The 20,573-nt window shown below is 43.1% G+C and overlaps 1 protein-coding gene across 7 annotated transcripts in view; it reads left to right on the forward strand.

Moving 5' to 3' along the window:
- The window catches only part of DLC1 (DLC1 Rho GTPase activating protein), a 515,375-nt gene extending 495,615 nt beyond the window's left edge, over positions 1 to 19,760 (forward strand). For 6 of the 7 annotated variants that reach the window (XM_040243175.1, XM_040243174.1, XM_040243177.1 and 3 more), the window contains 11 exons: positions 1,778 to 1,841; positions 3,413 to 4,821; positions 5,706 to 5,882; positions 8,371 to 8,530; positions 8,655 to 8,853; positions 10,490 to 10,703; positions 12,345 to 12,459; positions 14,067 to 14,285; positions 15,075 to 15,292; positions 16,027 to 16,200; positions 17,210 to 19,754. In XM_040243175.1, coding sequence (XP_040099109.1) covers positions 1,778 to 1,841; positions 3,413 to 4,821; positions 5,706 to 5,882; positions 8,371 to 8,530; positions 8,655 to 8,853; positions 10,490 to 10,703; positions 12,345 to 12,459; positions 14,067 to 14,285; positions 15,075 to 15,292; positions 16,027 to 16,200; positions 17,210 to 17,330 — 3,070 coding nt within the window. In that variant the 3' untranslated portion in view covers positions 17,331 to 19,754. Of the gene's footprint in view, positions 1 to 1,777; positions 1,842 to 3,412; positions 4,822 to 5,705; positions 5,883 to 8,370; positions 8,531 to 8,654; positions 8,854 to 10,489; positions 10,704 to 12,344; positions 12,460 to 14,066; positions 14,286 to 15,074; positions 15,293 to 16,026; positions 16,201 to 17,209 lie in introns of all 7 variants that reach the window. The other variant, XM_040243173.1, reaches the window with a different exon arrangement.
- The last annotated feature ends 813 nt before the right edge of the window (positions 19,761 to 20,573 follow it).

The raw sequence follows: 20,573 nt of genomic DNA on the forward strand, positions 1-20,573 counted from the left end.
ATTGGTAACATCCCACTTTGGAGTTGCCTAGGGGACACGTGAATTCCATAAAAACTTCAGGAATAACTCCTGGGATTCAGTTTTGAAGCGCTGTTAGCTTGGTGCTACCTAGAGAAAAACTTAACACTGACCTTTACAAAAATGACCTTCTTTTCTGTCTGACTCAAATCTGCAGCTTGTGAAGTAAGTCCCTCCCCCACCCCCAGAGGCATCCATGCCTAGTAAACTTGATTATAAACACCACTCGACCATTAAAGCCCAAATGAAGTCAAGTGGGTATTTGATTTCAGGTTTGATTAATGAAACCCAGACCTAAGACTGTAACCATCCTGGATTCTTTACATCTTAAAAACATTTGAGAACTAAAACACTGTGGATACAAGTCATTGAAGTAATGGATGCCCCTTTGAAAGGGACTTTATATCCACTCGTTTTAATGTCTGTGGACTTTTTTTTTTTAAGTTATTTGTTTTCTTTCCGTTCCCATTATCAGAGAGACTTTTCCTGAGCATAGGTGCTCTGTTTAGGATTATCTTTGTTTATCCTATAAGCAGGCTACCACATAATCTATGAAATCAAAGGCAGTCTTATCAGCAGGCAAAAATACTTTCTACCCTCCTTTATCCAAGTTATTAGACAAGCTGCAAGAACAGGATCAGAACGATAGAGCCTTGAAGAGGGCTCAGAATCAGTTTGAACTTGTGTGCATTAAATGCGCTTGTCCTGTGAAATAGGAAGAACTGCAATCTTAACTGATGGTGGACGGCAGCTATGTTAAGGATCCATTTGAAGACAACTAAGTGATGGTCATCTGGAAGATGTTAGAACGATGTGGGGCCTGAAAAGCTGTCATTCACAGTTTTACATGCCATTTATTCCTGCATCTGTAAAGGGTTTCTTTCTTTGAGCTATTTCATTATTTCCCAGTGAGGTGGAGTTTTGCTTTAAGTACTTCATTTTCAATGAAACTAAATTACTTTCCTAATTTTAAATTATTACTCTTTGGCAGGAATTTTTTTTTTTTTTTAAAGCATTCAGAGTAAAAAATTTGACTCCTGTTCCAAAGAAGAATCTGACTCAAGCGCTTATTTTTTGAATTTTTAAAGATGTTGACTTTTGAAGTATACAGTTTTTAAAATTAATCGTTTGCACTATTGCTACAGCTATACCAATGCATTTTCCTGTCCTATACAGGAAGCTGAAAAAAGAATTAGGTAGTAAAGAGAGTTCAAATCTCCTTTCTATACACAGCTCACTAAATTTTTTAACAGACTACCTATCATTTGTTTATCATTTGTCAGAGATAACTAAATTTTTACATTTGAATTTTGATTTGAGATAGAATACATTACAACAGCAAACACTTTATTCACCAACAGCTCAGCTTGGTTACTTGTTCATGTTCCTGCTTCTGTGAAAGGAGACCACTGGCTTTTACTTCTTGGCACTGGGTGGAAATACTTAATGGCTCAACTTAGGGGCTATTGGAAGAATACATGTCTTCAAATGAGGGTTGTTTGTTCTGTGAAGAATAAGAGGCACTTTACAGAATCACTGCAGTGTGCCATTTCCCTGTAAAATAGTAATATTAAATGTAAATGAAAAAAACTTGTGAAATATAAAAGTATTTTTAAACTTCACTTTTTAAAGAAGTTTCGAATACTCTTCTCAATTAATGGATTTAAAGAAACTCAAACACGTCAACTGTTTGGAAAAAATATTTATCCACCCCTCCTTGGTTTCCTGTCTTTGCTAATGTTATTTCTTTGCACTGTAGGCGTCTAAATACTTTAAACAAATGTGCGGTGATGAAGCTGGAAATCAGTCCTCATCGGAAAAGAGTGAGTATATAAAATGTATCATAGAGTAGGAGCAAAGGAGAAGATGAAAAATTGGATTATGTGTTTTGTGATAGATTTTGTTTCACAAATTCTTACTTCCTTGTTCTAAAAATACCTACATTTTAAATGTTATAATCCAGACAGGTTTACCAAAAACTGTAGCCTTATGTAATTGAAACCAATAGCTGCAGCTAGCCAATAACCTGTGTCTCGCCTGCCATTTTTGATCTGAACAGATTTTCTGTGATTTTACCTCATTAACTCAATGCCTGCAACATATTATAGGGATGAGGCTTAAGGAATTCTGGTGCATTTTGCATTGCCTCCCTGCAGAAACTGCAGTTGAAGTTCTTGGGAACTCTGAATTCCCATGTGTAAGAGTACCTGTGTTTTGAAGCTGTAGAGATGGCAGGGAAGGCTGGCTGGTGGGATATGGAAGACTAGAGCTTTGAAGGGAGAAAAGGAATTAGAGGAGAAAGAGGGAGGCTGGAAATCCCACACATTCTAGTGAAATGCTGGCACGTAACTGATTCGGATGGTATTTTCTCCTGTGTTTGAAATGTGAGGATGTCTTATGAGATATCTTAGGAGAAGAGGTGGGTGTAGTGGTGGGAGTGAATGCCACAAATTAGAGTAAACAGAAGTGAGTTTGGTCAAAGAACAGATTTTTCACTGTCAGAGTACCGATTTTAATTATCTAACCTGCGCCAAGTTGCCTTCTTGGGGGAGTTAAACCTTTTAAACGAATGAGCAGGAACCCCAAAACTACCATAAACCTTTTAAATGAATGAGCGGGAACCCCACCTCACCCCACCTCACGTCAGCGTTCAGTGCTCTCCACCCGCTGTCCCGGGGGGCCCTGCTCACGGGAGACACTCCACTGAACTGTGCCCCTTGATATCCCATCAAGGGGCTCGGATGCAATAGTCTGTCACGGTGTAACCCTGGGTCCCGTCTATAAGTCGGGCATCACCAGCAGAGATGTTCTGCGGGTGTGCGCATGTTACATGCCAGCAGAACTGGGTATTTGTGTGGCCTTATTAAATGGCCTGGAGCATGCCTGAGTGTGAAACGTCATAGGACTCTTGTGGCATTAACTCTGGTTCCCGTGTTGGTGGGAGAGGAATGAAAATGAACAGGGAAGAGGCTGAGAGATGAGAGTGTTTGAGAACCACCATTTTAGTTGCAAAACGGAATATAAACACATACTATCAACAGACAGCAAAACTGGAGGCAGACCAGAGGGAGTCCTACCCATTGCTGATTCCAGTTCAAAATATTTTACATGCCTGGAATTTTCACAGATCTCAGAGGTTTCCTCTGTGAGCAATTAGATCCCAGAGTTTCCATAAAATAACTCTTCTTTAGCTTGAAACACTTGCTCAGGCTTTTTCCTGTGAAATGCTTACATTCATCTTGCTTATTTTAAAAAATAATAATAAAGCTGTAAGGGCGGGTATTGACACGAATGGCATTATGGTCAGTCTCCTGGCCCCTGGGCCTCAGGGCACGCCCTGCCCCATGCTACCTGCTGGTTTCAGGGGACGAATGGTTCCCTTCTGTCTTTGCAGAGCGAAGATTCCGACGAGGACGAGCCTTGTGCAATAAGTGGCAAATGGACTTTCCAGAGGGACAGCAAAAGGTGGTCCCGGCTTGAAGAGTTCGACGTCTTTTCTCCAAAGCAGGACCCCATCCCTGGGTCCCCAGACACTGTCCACCTGAAGAGCGCCCCGAGCCATGAAAACATGCTGACGGACCTCAGCGATCGCCAGGAGGTGGCTTCTGTCCACAGCACAGGCAGCCTCACCACCCACGCGCCCCAGCGCGGGGAGGCGGCCCCAGCCCGGACTAACTCCGTCCTCAGCGTCTGCTCCTCCGGCACCTTTGTAGGCAACGATGACTCCTTCTGCAGCCTGCCCTCTCCCAAGGAACTGTCCAGCTTCAGCTTCAGCATGAAGGGCCATGAGAAGACTGCCAAGTCCAAGACGCACAGCCTGCTGAAGCGCATGGAGAGCTTAAAGCTCAAGGGCTCCCACCACAGCAAGCACAAGGCGCCTTCCAAGCTGGGTCTGATCATCAGCGGGCCCATCCTGCAGGAGGGGGTGGACGAGGAGAAACTGAAGCAGCTGAACTGCGTGGAGATCTCCGCCCTCAACGGCAACCACATCAACGTCCCCATGGTACGGAAGAGGAGCATATCCAGCTCCACGCAGACCAGCAGCAGCAGCAGCCAGTCTGAGACCAGCAGCAACGTGAGCACGCCCAGTCCCGTCACCAGGACCCGGAGCCTCAGCGCCTGCAACAAGCGGGGAGGCATGTACTTGGAGGGTTTCGATCCCTTCAATCAGTCCACATTCAACAACGTCATGGAGCAGAACTGTAAAAACCGGGAGAGCTACCCAGAGGACACAGTGTTCTACATCCCAGAAGATCACAAGCCCGGCACCTTCCCAAAAGCCCTTTCCAATGGCAGTTTCTCTCCCTCAGGGAATAACAGCTCTGTGAACTGGAGGACCGGGAGCTTCCATGGCCCCGGCCACATCAGCCTGAGGAGAGAAAACAGCAGCCCCAAGGAACTTAAGAGGCGTAACTCCTCAAGCTCTGTGAGCAGCCGCCTGAGTATCTACGACAACGTGCCGGGCTCCATCCTCTATTCCAGCTCGGGTGACCTGGCCGATCTGGAGAACGAGGACATCTTCCCTGAGCTGGACGACATCCTCTACCACGTGAAGGGGATGCAGAGGATAGTCAACCAGTGGTCAGAGAAGTTTTCCGACGAGGGAGACTCCGACTCGGCCTTGGACTCAGTCTCACCGTGCCCGTCCTCTCCCAAGCAGATACACCTGGATGTGGACAATGACCGAGCCACCCCCAGTGACCTGGACAGCACAGGCAACTCACTGAATGAGCCTGAGGAGCCCTCTGACATCCCGGAAAGGAGGGATTCTGGGGTCGGGGCCTCCCTGACCAGGTCCAACAGGTAAGAGTTTTTCTTACCTGGTGGGGGTGAGGGGCGAGTGATCAGAAAGGGGCTGCTTCTGCTTGCTGTGTAGGGAACATGGGATTGAACCATTTATAGCCATGAAATTCCTAAGGAAAGTGCTAGATGGGAAAATCCTATCATCCTAAAAAATTAATGAACATTGTTCACTGGGTACCAGAATTTGGGAAGAAGTCAGTTCTGTGAATGGATAGCGGGGTTGATTGATTGTGCAACACTTTGTCGTCATCGTTGCTTAGTCACTTCAGTCGTGTGCAATTCTTTGTGACCCCATGGACTGTAGCCCTCCAGGCTCCTCTCTCCATGGGATTTCCCAGGCAAGAATACTGGAATGGGTTGCCATTTCCTCCTCCAGGGGATCTTCCCGACCACAGGGATTGAAGCCACGTCTCCTGCTTGGTGGGCAGATTCTTTACCACTGAGCCACCAGAGAACTCCAACACTGGATGTATTTAATGCTTCATGTACTTGACTGAGTGAAAGCCGCTCAGTCATGTCTGACTCTTTGCAACCCCATGGACTATACAGCCCATGGAATTCTCCAGCCCAGAATACTGGAGTGGGTAGCCGTTCCCTTCTCCAGGGAATCTTCCCAACCCAAGGATCGAACCCAGGCCTCCTACCTTGCAGGCAGATTCTTCACCAGCTGAGCCACCAGGGAACTTAACTGTATATTAAAAGTGGTAAAAGGAGTAAATGTTATTTATGTGTGTATTTTACCACAGGACAAAGTAAAATAGACTGGAGTGGAAATGGAATCTTCTCAGTTCCTAAGATCAGAGGCCAGTGAGTGACCCACTGCTGACTGTGCGTCAACCCATTAAAAAGCTTTCGTACTAACATTCCACCCCCTTCTCTCGCAGGCACAGGCTAAGATGGCACAGCTTCCAGAGCTCTCATCGGCCGAGCCTAAACTCCGTGTCACTGCAGATTAACTGCCAGTCTGTGGCCCAGATGAACCTGCTGCAGAAGTACTCCCTCTTGAAGTTAACTGCCCTGCTGGAGAAATACACGCCTTCTAATAAGCATGGCTTTAGCTGGTAAGGGTTTAAACTGCCCAGTGAACCATATTTGAAAACATTTTCAACCAGCGCTGTCCCAGCACTGAGGGTGTAACAGGTGGATCCTGTATCTTTAGTTCATCATCCCGATGCTGTAAGTGTCTGCATTCTTGAGTCCATGCGCAATACTGCTTAAGCTGGTATAGCTTTAGAAAATTTCCATCATGCTTGGTTGAGTTTTCAGCACTAGGAGTGACAAAGTGCCAGTTGATAGGGTGAGACTTCTTTACTCTTCCACCACATTGTCCAGGCTCTTCCTTCCCAGTGGTAGGAATAGCCTACTGCAGGCAAATACAGGTACAGAATCAGATCATGTTTTGGAAGGAAGGGAAGAAAATTTTAGATCATAGGATGTTAGAGCGTCCTATCCATAGAGCGACTTTGAAATGCTTGATGTATAGTGCTTGGCTTTGTAACCCTCTTCATGCACGTTTTTTAGAAATCATTTTTGATTGATATAGGTATCTGCAATATCACAAAAATCTACCTGGGCTAAAGAGTTTAGGTTATGTTTTTTCCAACAAAGATTCTTGAGCAGTGAAAAATAAAGGAATTTACCACGCTAATATATTATAAACAAAAATAATGTATGAAAATAAAATTTATTGAACTCTCCACACTCTCGAAAAGTACTGCCCTTGGTGTGTATACCGTGAGATGTAGACTGCTGGGCTGAATAGGTCATGGACAGGAGCCATTATGTGCTTATTTTTCCTACTGAGTGCAAAGCAGATAAATGTCTCTACATTGACGTCCCAGCGCATTTTGCAGTATCAGCTGGGTTTCCTTCAGTCTTTTCACTAATCTAAGTGTTTGTTATCCACTTGCACAATTTTAGTTCTTTATAAAATGGAGATTCGGTCCATTTCATGAGTAGCACTTGGTAGCAAAACCAGAATCAATGTAGCAACGTAACTTCTCTCCCCAGCTCCTCCCCTCCTTGGGACTCCTAGTGAGGTTAACTTCAGCATCAAAGCATCTCCTGTTCAAAGGCTGTTATTATGTGAGCCCTGCTAAATACAGAAGTTGTTTGTTCTGAATGACAGAAATAAGTATTGACTGGTTTATCCCCCACATGCTTCAGATTCTCGGTGGAGATCGTAATGTGTTCCTTGTACATTCCGCCGCTGGGCTTTTCTCCCCCGACAAAGCGAGTATTATGCATACTTACAGCCGCGATCCATATACTTCACTGTATGGAAATACGGATTTGGCCCTGCGCTTCAGTTTTACCTTTCCTAGAGCTATAAACAGAAACACACCGTGGCTGTGGGTTTAGCACTCTAAAGTCAAGGCAGTCTGCCTTCCGCAGGGTTCCTCTGTGCTTCGAGCCAGAGTTTCCCTGCTGGCTATTTAAAACTGCATATTTCACATTCTCAGTTCTGAGTGGCCCACCACCCCACCCCACCCGCCCCCACCTCACCGCCAAACCCTCAAGAATCTGAAAGTCCAGAATATTTCTTGAGTTCTGGTCAGTTTTTCCCGTGAGTCAAAACCAAACGTTAAAGCCTTATGCTGTGGGATCCACGGAGTAAGGAGAAATTCTACACAAAGTTCTTTTCCTGTTCAGCTTTGCCCTTCCTTGTCCCACTCAGAGAGGTCATTTGTAGAGCTGGAATTTCTGCTTGACAGCATTAATACATGACAGCAGTTTCCTGCTGTTGCACACACTGCTCAGGCTGGACCTGGTGTCAGGACTCCAGGGAGCCTGGGGTAGGCTCACAAAACCCTCATTGTTCTCCTCTGTCTTCCTTTAGAAAGCTGAAGATGTTGTGTTCTCTCGGGTCATCAGCAGGAGAATTTATTTTGACTTCAGGTCATTCACTTGCCTTCCTCCCCCACCCCGACCCCGCACCCTACATTGAGCTCTGGAGTTGGTTCTCATTATGTGGGACCAACATCATGCATTTGCTGTTGTTTTTTTTAATCCTGATCTTTTTTTTCACCCTAAATACTTTGGGATCTCATCAAGAGCTTAGAAATGATTCTCATCCATTTTCAGGACAAATGAAGCTCCTACTTAGGGTCTTGACTGTAGCTTTCTCCTCTTGTTCCTTCCTGTGCCGCCACTTTGGAAGGAAGCCCATGTTCTCCCTTAAGAATATAGGCCCCATTCTCAGAGCTAGCAGTGGAGGGAGAATCCCCAGCTGAGGAAGTGTTATTGGGCCTTATGGCCCCAACTGTTAGAAAATCTAGAACAGCACTGTCCAGTGGGATTTTCTGTAGTGGTAGGAATATTCCATATTTTCACTGTCCAATAGTAGCTACCAGCCACAGATGGCTATTGAGCACTTAAAATGTGGCTGATATGACTGAGGAACTGAATTTGTAATTTTGTTTAATTTAAATTTAAATAGCCATCTTATTAGCACAGATCTAGAACCCGCATGGTTTACCTGCAGAGGTGGACAAAATGTACAGAAGAGGAGTAAATGTATCCCTCCCGACTCCAATATTTTCTCAATAGGGCTGTGCCCAAGTTCATGAAAAGGATCAAGGTTCCAGACTACAAGGACCGGAATGTATTTGGGGTCCCTCTGACAGTCAACGTTCAGCGCACAGGACAGCCCCTCCCCCAGAGCATCCAGCAGGCCATGCGCTACCTCCGCAACCATTGTTTGGATCAGGTGAGAGCTGATGTCTGCAGGTCCCACTTAATCATGGGAGCTCAGGTGCATGCATCATTTTCTAGTTCTGCAGTGAAAATGTCCCTCTTGACACTTTACATTTTGTTTTGTTTTTCCAACAAAGGTTGGCCTCTTCAGAAAATCGGGTGTCAAATCCCGGATTCAGGCTCTGCGCCAGATGAATGAAAGCACCATAGATTGTGTCAACTATGAGGGACAGTCTGCTTATGATGTGGCAGACATGTTGAAGCAGTATTTTCGAGATCTGCCTGAGCCACTGATGACAAACAAACTCTCAGAAACCTTTCTGCAGATATACCAATGTGAGTATTCTTTGACCTTGACATGGTTGGCGGTGGGGGAAAGTGGGGTCAGCCAAAACCTATAGCTCCTTTGATGCCATTCTTTTGGACCCACATCATGACCTCTTAGAGACAGGTCATCAGTTTTTGTTTTGTTTCTTTTTTGCCTTGTTTGCAAAACAGATTTCTGTACATCTGTTGAGTAGTGCAGGAAAAACTCCTTTGTCATCATTCTCCGATTACTAAGCAATTGTACGTTTTTACATTCAAATCTAAGAACTCATTTTTTTTCATTCATTTCAAGAACAGTGTTAATCTAACATACTTAAAAGAGCAGATTCCAAGATTTCTCTCTCTCTCTGCCTTGTCTATAGGTATTTCTGTTGCTTCACTTCTCTCTAGCAAAGCCTGTTGTGTTTAAAATTTCACAGGTGTCCATGTGTTTTATCTTGCTGTAAAACGAATAAATAATCTTTCTGTTATGCATCTCAGCTTCTGCCAGAAATAGTTGGGAAAACAATCCCCATGCCCATCTCACTTTTAAGTAAAGCTTAAAGCAAACAGTTGTCTAAATTAATGATCAAGATCAGGATTATAGCTTTTACAGCCTTGTGTTTTTCTTGGCTCAATGTGGTATTACAGCAATGTAATTTAAAAGCAGCTTCTCTCAGAGCTAGAATTGTCTTTAGAATTGGCGCATGGGACTTGATTTTATGAGAAATGGAGCTGGTCTGGATTATTTCATTATTTGTTTCATCCTTTCAGATTTTATGAAAACACAGGTCACATTTCCCCCAGCAAGGTATTTGTTATGTATTGTAACCATGGAGCTGTTTAATCAGTTTGTCCTATGGAGCTGCATTTGAGTGACTTGAATTTTCCACCACATGCCTTTCAAAAGAAAAATTTTGCCTAGTATAGGAGACCTGAAAGTTGTGTTTAGCATTTTCTACCTGCTTTATTAGTTTATACATATATATACATTATATTATATTGTTATATTATTTATATTTTTATGGGTTTCTTTCTCAAGCATGTATTTTTACTACCAGCCTCTCTCTCAGTAGGCTTTCCAAAGCTTAAATTACTACCTAAAAAACATCTGTTGTTTAAATTGAATAGTTTAACAGCTTCCTTTCCTCATCTAAAGAATGAGCAGATCAGTTAAAATTAGGAAAGTCCTTGGAGATGCTGAACACTTTGTAGTCAAAGTGAAGAAATCTCAGTTTTTGTACTCTTGTATGTGTCTTTAATAATTTCTTGAAACTGAACAAAAGTATAAGCCTATAATGTTCAGTAATTGAGGAAACTAGGAGCTTTGAAAAAAAGTACTTAGAAAAGAAAGAAACCAAATTTCTGTAAACTAAAAGAAAACAGCAGACATCATCTGGAGCTGAACTCTGAGGTGGATTTAGGAGTATATTGGCATGGTGGGTGTTTAAAATTCTCAGTTCCTCCACAGGCAGGAAATACTTGAGGGTAGTGACGTTGGTGCAATCCCTAATCGCTTCCATATTAACCTCAAGTACACTTTCTGCAAGTGCTTGTTCAGCGCTGGGCTGAGGTCTTTGGTGCCAGTATTTGCTTTTGGGACGTTTCCTTGCAAACGTACATGGAAAATCACTGGGTTGACGGGGGAAGTGCTGGTGTCGTGCAGATGTGCCCAAGGACCAGCGTCTCCAGGCGATCAAGGCCGCCATCATGCTCCTGCCCGACGAGAACCGGGAGGTCCTACAGACGCTCCTTTACTTCCTGAGCGATGTCACTGCAGCCGTCAAGGAGAACCAGATGACCCCCACCAACCTGGCCGTGTGCTTGGCGCCTTCTCTCTTCCACCTCAACACTCTGAAGAGAGAGAACTCCTCCCCAAGGTACGGGGCCAGTGAGCTGCGCACGCGCGGTGACAATGCACACGCCCCGTGGTTCAGCCAGCGGCAGCCTCCGGGTCCTGACAGGGCTGTCCGCCTGTTTGTTTGTTGTGTTAGTACCTGAATCCAGCAAAACGGAGTTTGACCTCCTTCTTTTGCAGCCCACGTTCCTCCCCTGTGCTTCTCCCATCCTTCCTACTCAGCCCTGGCCGTGTGGCCTCCTAGACAATCTAGTTTTAACCTGCTTTTGAGAAACCTTTGCATTCCTGCTTTGCCACGGCGAGGGTTTCCCCTGACCCTTGGTCAGTGTCCTCGGTAACATGGGCATCATACTTTCTACCCACAAAGAGTCATGCGGGTTTACTGACCTCAAAAACAGTCCTGGCTTCTGCATAGAGAGAGCCAGTCTGGTTTGGCTTCTTCAGTAGAACCGACCTGCTGGCCTGTGCCAGAAAGTGAAAGGAGCTGGATGTGAAATAAGTAAGGATGGTGTTCAGCCTCGAAGTTAAGAACCCAGCCGAGCCAATGTTGCAGTTTCTCCTTAGATGTAGAGAAGGTGAAGTGACTGTGGAAGTCAAGGAATCTGGAGAATAACTAAGGCTGATGTTTGCTCAGCACCGTATTCTGTCCCCAGCAAGGGTCTACACCCTGGGCTTTCATTATCAACTTTAATCCTCCTAACAATTGAAGGAGGTGAAGCTGCTGTTAGTATCTATTTTATACATGAGGTGGGACTGCGGGGCAGGTCCGTTAAGTAACTAACTTGCTTCTGTCTGATGGGAAAAAAATGGCAGAGGAACTTCTTACTTATACAAATATTTTATATAAAATAGGAAAGCCATCATTAACTCCTTTCTACCAAATTCATTCTACTGATCCTTTTCCTCAACTCCAAAGGAACTTGACAGATAGTTCTCAGCTGTTGGGATGGGGCCTAGTTGTGTCAGTTAAGTTAGCTTTGCTTCCAAAAGACATACAATGCTTAATTAACTAGTTCTAACCATTGACCTGAGCATTCCTGCTTTAATGGGATAGAGAACTAAAGGGGAGCAGTAGAAAGAGATCAGATAAGATTAAGACAAAACCTCTAGGAAACAATAGACTTTTCTCTCACCAACAGGAGGGGCTCCTGTTTAATTTTGAACTGGAAAGAATGATCCTATTTACCCCAATGACCAGTGCTTCCCACCCACCCACCAGTCAGAGGTGCCTTTCCTTCTCCCCACCCCACATGTATAGACCTTAGAAGTTTCTCTGTTTCAATAGGAACCTATTTAACATGGTGGTTTTATTTTTATGGGCTGCATGGTATGGGGGAATCTTAGTTACCTCAACCAAGAATCGAACCCATGCCCCCTGCTTTGGGAGCTTAGATATGTAATCACTGGACCACAAGGGAAGCCCCTAACATGATGGTTTTAAATAGCCTGGATTTCATCAGAGACAGTCTCTTTCATGTTTTTTGTATGTTGTTGATACAACTGAGAAATTTTAGTGACCAAAGTAAAACTCTCTTCAACTATTTAATGTCAAATAAGCTCCAGTGAAATAGCCTTTTTCTCTCTTTTAGGTTTCCTAGAATAACACACTGATTAAAAATATATAAACATTTGAATCTTGCCTCTCCCTCATTTCTCTCTCTAGGGTAATGCAAAGAAAACAGAGTTTGGGCAAACCAGATCAGAAAGATCTGAATGAGAATCTCGCTGCCACTCAAGGGCTAGCCCATATGATTGCTGAGTGCAAGAAGCTTTTCCAGGTAGGGAGATGGAAAGTTTTGTTATTTGTTGCTGCTGCTGCTGCTAAGTCACTTTAGTCGTGTCCGACTCTGTGTGACCCCATAGACGGCAGCCTACCAGGCTCCCCCGTCTCTGGGATTCTCCAGACAACACTGGAGTGGGTTGCCATTTCCTTCTCCAGTGCATGAAAGTGAAGTCTCTCAGTCGTGTCCGACTCTTAGCAACCCCGTGGACTTCAGCCTACCAGGCTCTTCTGTCCATGGGATTTTCCAGGCAAGAGTACTGGAGTGGGTTACCATTGCCTTCTCCGTTGTTATTTGTTGAGGATAATGTAATTAGGGGCAAAATCTTGGGCTCCATACTTGTTCACATCGTAACCAAAAGATCTTTCCCAAGCTGGAAATTATATATGTAGTCTGAGAATGTCTTATTTATATATTTTATAATATATAAGCTCAGTAGAGTTAATATGTTTCATGAAATTGCCAACCTTCATACCCCTTTACTTAGAAAACAAAAGCTACAAATTATCTGAAGTAAATTCTGTATGAGGTGCAACCACTATGGGAAACAGTATGGCCTTTCCTCAAAAAATTAAAAATAGAACTACCTTGCTGCTGCTGCTGTTGCTAAGGTGCTTCAGTCGTGTCCGACTCTGTGCGACCCCATAGACGGCAGCCCACCAGGCTCCCCTGTCCCTGTGATTCTCCAGGCAAGAACACTGGAGTGGGTTGCCATTTCCTTCTCCAATGCATGAAAGTGAAAAGTGAAAGGGAAGTCGCTCAGTCGTGTCCGACTCTTCGCTACCCCATGAACTGCAGCCAACCAGGCTCCTCCGCCCATGGGATTTTCCAGGCAAGAGTCCTGGAGTGGGGTGCCATCACCTCCTCCGAGAACTACCTTATAATCCAGCAATTCCTCTCCTAGGTGTATATCCAAGGGAAAAAAAAAAACATTAAACCTAAGTGTCCGTCAGATGAAAGGATAAAGAACTAAAGAATATGTGGGGTGCGTCTGTGTGTATGTCTAGAAAATGAAATACTACTCTGCCATTAAAAAAAAAAGAATGAAATTTTGAGTTTTGCCATTTGCAACAACATGGATGGGCATTATGCTTAGTATAATAAGCCAGGCAGGGAAAAGCAAGTATGTACTTATATGTAGAACCTAAAAAATAAGGCAAAAGAATGAATACAGTGAAACAGAAACAGACTCACGGGTATAGAGAGCAAAATAGTGGTTTGAGGGGTTAAACCACAAGCTATATTGTACAGCACAGGGAATATAGCCAATATTTTATCATAACTTTAAATGGAGTATATAAAACAATTAGCTATACTTCAATTAAAAAAAAAATTCTGTGTCTTCATCAGTGTAGGCCTTGTTTCGTCACTTTGTCTTCTACTCCAACTTCTTCCTAAAGAGGAGGACCTCACACAGCAATAAGCTTTCTAGGTACCTTTATGAAGGTGCTCTGCTGGCATCCTCGTGATACCATGTGAAGTCAGCAGGGACACTCTTCACCTGATGGAGGCAGGGGGATTAGACTGCTTTCACAGCCTTGAGGATCCTGCCACTTCCACCGATGGGCAACAGACATCCTTTTTGTCTCTCGTGTCCCTCCCAGGTTCCTGAGGAAATGAGCCGATGTCGAAATTCCTACACCGAACAGGAGCTAAAGCCACTTACCCTCGAAGCGTTAGGACGCCTTTGTAATGATGACTCAGCCAACTACCAACACTTCCTCCAAGACTGTGTGGACAGCCTGTTTAAAGAGGTCAAGGAGAAGTTCAAAGGCTGGGTCAGCTACTCCACATCTGAGCAGGCTGAGCTCTCCTATAAGAAGGTAAGTTGTATCCTCATTGTCGGCCATCTGAGTCTGGTGGTTGGGACTTGGATTCATTAGAGACCAGGCCCTTTTGCCAACACAGTGGCGGTCTGTCACCCATTGCCTTCCCTCTAGAGCTGGGCAGATAGGTGATTCATTATCCCCGAGGTAAGAGTGGAAACCAGTTCAATAAGGGATGGTGCTCATTGAACTCATGTCAGAGGAAACTCCCTAGTGAAATCCTCTGGCTCCAGAGAATCATTCAAGAGTTTCCTGGAATATGTTACTAATGGTCTTGGGCCTCCGGGCGTTTCATGAGGAGCTGGCTGTTTCCATCCTTTGATTGGAACCCCCTCAGGCTCTCCTCCGTTCTCAGTCACTCTTCTCCTGGCCCTCTAATAAGCAGGGAGTGCTGGGGGCAGGGATGGTTGGTTTAACTTGAAAGCCCCTTGAGGGCAGAGATACCCTGTGTGACTTTCCATGCACATGGAGGTATTTGTTGACTTGTCTCTACCACCTTGAGTAGAAAGAAACCTTGAACACAGTCCAGATGGCCATACAGGCTTGGACATGCAAACAAATCTTACTTGCATTGCGTTGACCCTAATATGGGTCCCAGGAAAACAAAATCAGAGGTGACGCCAGCAGTCCTATCTGCTTTCTGTTCTGATCTTGAATATACTTGAGGTCAGCAGCCTGTTAAAGTCAGAAATAAGCATTAGGTCCATGTACCTGGCTAGCAGCTTGTCTTAAGAGTCTAGTTGAGTAGGGACTGTCTCGGCACTGAAAAGTCTGTCCTCTTCTCAGGTGAGTGAAGGACCGCCTCTGAGGCTTTGGCGGGCAACCATCGAAGTCCCTGCAACACCCGAGGAAATCTTAAAGCGCCTCCTGAAAGAGCAGCACCTCTGGGATGTAGACTTGTTGGATTCAAAAGTGATTGAAATCCTGGACAGCCAGACTGAAATTTACCAGTACATCCAAAACAGTATGGCGCCCCATCCTGCTCGGGACTATGTCGTTCTGAGGTGAGCGCTTCCAGATTGATTATTGTGGCAAGAATGAGCTTATATGTCACTGAAAGTTACATTAAAATGACTTAAAATAGAACATGTGCTTCCATAAAAGCATTGAACCCTTCCAGATAAGAAAGATAACATCTGCATTTATTCCAGCAGTGTGTCCATCCCTGAAAGTGGTTTGAAGTCTTGGAACTGAGCTCAGAGAGAGAGGCACAGTCCATCAGATGTGCTCAGTAGTAGCTATTTTTTCCCCTTTAGGATAGATTTTCTCAGAAATAGCTAGTGAATGCATCAGCCAGGAAATAACATTTGGGTCCCAAGTGAGCTGTGGTTTAAGCTGATTTATATGTAATTCCTACATTCTCTGAAGACATTATTGAAGGAAGAATTTCAAAAATTGAGGAAATGTCACATCGTTAGTCCAGAACTTCTCCAACAGAGTAAGTTTGGACGTCCACGTTCTAGTACATTTGTGAAACATAAAAAGGGTTTTCAAATTCACTTCAGTTTGGTTGTCTTTCAAAGAACTGACTGTGTGAGCTTGTATACCCACTGCAGAAGGGGCTCTGTACAGAGTGAGCCATTCGTGAGTTCTTGCACAAGGATGCTTTCTGCCCAGGCAGCGTCACCAGGGGGCCCCTATCCTGCCTTTCAGCTCCTTCCTGTAAGAGTGAGGCCCCATTTTAAACTTGGCTTCCAGGAACCTCCCATTTACTCCCCCTCTCGTTTTGTCTCTGCAGAACATGGAGGACTAATTTACCCAAGGGAGCTTGTGCCCTTTTACTCACCTCGGTGGATCATGACCGGGCCCCTGTGGTGGGAGTGAGGGTCAATGTGCTCCTGGCCAGATATCTGATTGAACCCTGTGGGTCAGGGAAATCCAAACTCACCTACATGTGCAGAGCAGACTTAAGGTACGTTCTGATGCTGACTTTTTTTTTTTTTTTTTTACATCGTGAGTGAGGGGCATAAAGTAGATTCAGATTTTTTATCTATGCAAAAAAAAAAAAAGCTTAAATGAATAAATCCTTGCATCTTGGATGCTCCATGAAGAGCAGTGTTTATAAAGTAACTCCTTCACATTTCTGGGTCTTCTGGACCACTTACTAATTTCCACCCTTTAGAGAATTTGGTATTAAAGCAATGCGGATATGGTGGTTCTGCCATGAGCTTAAAGCCACAGGAAATAGGAGTTTGAATCAGCAAGCCCATGTGTGTTATTTTATATTCAAAGATATTTGAATAATATGACATGCCCTTTTAGTAATTAATTAGGCCTATGCTCTGTGTCTTAGATCAGTGTGATTTCTTATCAAAAATGAATAAAATGCAGTAATACCAACAAGAAAAAAAAATCAACCTCTGAAAACTTTCCAAAGTGGCTCTCCTGCTAAATCAATTCTTGTTTGAAGTCTTTACATTGCTGTACTTCAAGTATCTGTTATCTGTTTTTGTTCGATACGCCAGAGCTTTCCTGAATAGTTATACCCAGTCTCTGTGTGTTAGTTGCTCGATCATGTCCTACTCTTTGTGACTCCATGGACTGTAGCCCTCCAGCCTCCTCTGTCCGTGGGATTCTCGAGGCAAGAATACTGGAGTGGTTGCCATTTCCTCCTGCTGGGGATCTTCCCAACCCCGGGATCAAACCCAGGTCTCCTGCATTGCAAGCAGATTCTTTACTGTCTGAACCACCAGGGAAGCCCAGTCTCACCCCATATTTGCACTCAGTATGCTATTCCTTGAGAAACTTCTGGTTCCATAAGTGTGATGAAGGTGTCAGGAGATTACTTTGGAATAGTAAGAGAGATCTTTACTTGCACATTTGCACATCAAGAAATAGAAGTGTATTCAGAACTCCCTTCAGCTGATTCAGGCTTTTCCAACTTGAATAATGTGTTTGCGTTTCCTTTCTGTCTGCCGTAGGGGCCACATGCCAGAGTGGTACACGAAATCTTTTGGACATTTGTGTGCAGCTGAAGTGGTAAAGATCCGTGACTCCTTCAGTCATCAGAACACTGAAACCAAAGACACCAAATCTAGGTGATTCCTGAAGCGTGTCCACTGTCTGGGCGTTTGTTTCTAGAACACTTGCCAGTTCTTGGAAGATTGGATTCAGTGTCTGATCCTGAAACGAAACTACAAATTGGAGAGTGGGAATTGACTATAGTGATTTGATACCTTTTTAAAGCTGCTTCCTGTTTGTGTAAGGTCTGTATTATGGACCTTGACTGGAATATATGACTGTGCAAAAAAAAAAAAAGTATTCTTATTTGAATTGCTTCTGAGAAGCAAAACTCTATAACTGCATTAGGGAAGATAATGAAGAGGCTTCCTTTTCTTGCAATGTCAGTGTCTGTGCACGTGTGCCTGTCATTTTCTTTGCAGTGTGTGGAGGGATGGGTGTATCCACTGGAATAGTTGGTCCTCTTTGACATGTTTTCTCACTGAGAAGAGCAAAGAAAGGTTTGCACAGAGGAGTGTGTGTATGTGTGTTTGTTGCTGGTTGAATGGCAGAGATGTGTAAGTTGGGCCGCAGTGTCTGGCACACTGAGACACCTCCAAGAAGGATTTTGATGCACCAGGTTCAGTTTAACCTGAAATACCTGACTACCCGTGGAATCGTCCAGAAAGGGAACCCATTTATTTTATTTTGGGGTGTTGGACAACCCACCCATGTCTTTTTTTCTTTTCTTTTCTGAATTAGTAGACGTATTTTCCACCAACCTCTTCTTTACCTTAAAAGTGATTGTAATTTACTCAGATAGCCCCTTTCGAACACAGTTTGTCTCTAAATCTGATTGCAAGGAGCAAATTTGTTTTTATCCAGTACAGGTGAATTCAGGGATGGAAATTCTTCCTTGCTAGCACCAAAGCAGTTTTGTTTTGTTTTTGGTTTTTAAGTTGAGATATGAAAACTGACCACTCTGTCTACTTCTGAATCAAGTATCAACACTTTCTGTGTATCTGCAAAGTCTTTGCATGTCTGTGTTAGGAGAAACTCTTAAAGGCACTATGTATGGGAACACAGGAAACTATGTCCCAAGGAACTCCTTGCAAATGTAACCCAACTAAAAAGTTGCTTGTTGTCGTTATGGTTATTAGCAGCATTTTTTTAAAGCTGCATATGTTTATTAATTGGATTTGTCCTTATTAGCAAAGAGGGTTTGTTATGTTTTTCCTATATTTCTTTTTCTTCTTTTTTCTGAAGCCCTTGGGATAGATTTTAGTAGTAATGGAAAGTTCTAATCACAGTAAAAACAAATAAAAATACACTAGTGCAGGGTTTTGGAAGGGTGGTCTTTATACAGGTTTTACTGTAATAGTAAAGGTTGGCTCAAAAGACAGTATTAGTGAAATTTATTTTATATGGATCAAAAGTGAATAATGTATGAATGAGAGTTGTAAGAAGGATTTTAATTTTGTTATAATTTAGTTACCATTGTCAGTGTTATTTCAAAGGTTCCTTGAAGAATTAAGGGGCGGGGACAGATCAGAGTTTAATTTGAGTATTTTGGATATTAGTGTTCCTCATGAAGATATACTTGTATATTCAATTTTAATGGCCTTCAGATTTGTAAGATTGTATGTTGTATATACCATTCTATTAAGAAATATGTACACCTACCTGTCCACTGTGCTTTCCAACATAGATAAAGCATGATAAAAATTATTATTTAAAATATACTTGTATTTATACCTCAGATATTCTTTTGGATTTTGTACCTCAAGGCTTTTTGGTTTGTTTTTTGTTTTTTTGCTAATGTAAATACACTTTACATGAATACAGTCTAAATGAAAAAAAGTAAATAAAAGGTTTATAACTTGCTCTATATCTGTACAGAATATAATCAATAAGTGCACTATTAAATGTTTAAAGTAAGGGAAACGTCTGGCCTGCTTTCCATTGTATTGCATCTCTCTACCACCTTTCAAACCACAGATGGCAAGGCTTACCATCCTAGCATCAACTGAAATGAAAATATAGATTTGCTGCAGGAAAAAATCAGACTGCAAATCATTCCAAGGCCAAACTGCAACTGAGCCACTCACTCACAAACAGGAAACCCTGGTGAAGGTTCAGGAAGCACTGAGATGCTCTCCAAACAAAGGTCACGAGGAAACGATGCTGAGAAAGTTACAAGAATAAGCAACAGCAACTGAAAGATGCTCATAAGCAAAGCCAAGGTCATGGATTCATTCCATAAAAGGTCTCTTTCCCACTGTTTGCTTTCCTGTTCAAAGGATTCCTTACATATTTGACCGGAGGAGAATGTGAAGGATATGAACATTTTCAAGAAGTCCACTTTAAACCACCTACAGTAATATTGCCCCAACTTACTAATTGTGACTAAATGCCTAGGTTGTAAGCTCTCTGAGAGCAGGGCTCTTCTATATGTCTTTATAATCTCCTACAGCAGCTTTCAGTGTTTTGTACTTGTAGGCACCTAATAAATTTATTATTTGCCAAGTGGAATTGATTGAATTTGTGTCTGTTGTTTGAAAATGGATCGAATCTAGGATGCTCTCTGTCATTGTGGCTCATCTGTGCCCATTTTGAGATGGGAGGAACTGGAACTTGTTACATCTAGTGAAATCTCAAAGTTCAAACTGAAGAAGACATAGATGTTCTACAGAGATGCTCTGGATTCTAAATTAGAGAGTTTTTGTGCTCGAAATTCATCCCGTCTCATTTCTCCAGTACAATGTGATACAGATCTTAAAATTTGCTCTTGACAAATACTATGGGCATAGTAAAGGGGAAAAACCAACCTCAATAGAACTTTTTTTTTTAAGATACACAGCCTAAAGCCTTCTTTATTTGCCTCTGCCTCCAGTCCTGGTTTCCTCAGAGCCATATAAAATGAAAAATCAAAATGTCTCAGGCCTGAAATAGCAAAAGTTCAGTTGTTTGAATGCTTCTGGAGTCATGACTTACTCATAGGCTAAGTGTGGTTACCACGGTGGGAGAGATGCTCTCAGGGGCACCAAGGTAAATTCAAATTGCTCTCATCACCCCCATTATCCTTGTCACCTCATTTAGTCAGTTATTCCAACACCTATTTATTTCACCCACATGGAGCTCAGACCTGAATATACTGCAGTCCTGAAAATCTGTTCTGACGGACACTAATAAAGAAATGATAACACCCCATAGCAACCTGCCCACCAGTTCACAGATAGGGCAACTTGGGAGATTCTAACAAAATTAAATGGATTCTTAATTTTAAGAATTAAAATTCTTGAAATTTGCCTGCAGGGCTAAGGGGAACAGCTGAGATTTTGGAAA

Source organism: Oryx dammah, unplaced genomic scaffold (genome assembly GCF_014754425.2).
Source record: "Oryx dammah isolate SB20612 unplaced genomic scaffold, SCBI_Odam_1.1 HiC_scaffold_7, whole genome shotgun sequence".
In the NCBI taxonomy this organism is placed as follows: domain Eukaryota; kingdom Metazoa; phylum Chordata; class Mammalia; order Artiodactyla; family Bovidae; genus Oryx; species Oryx dammah.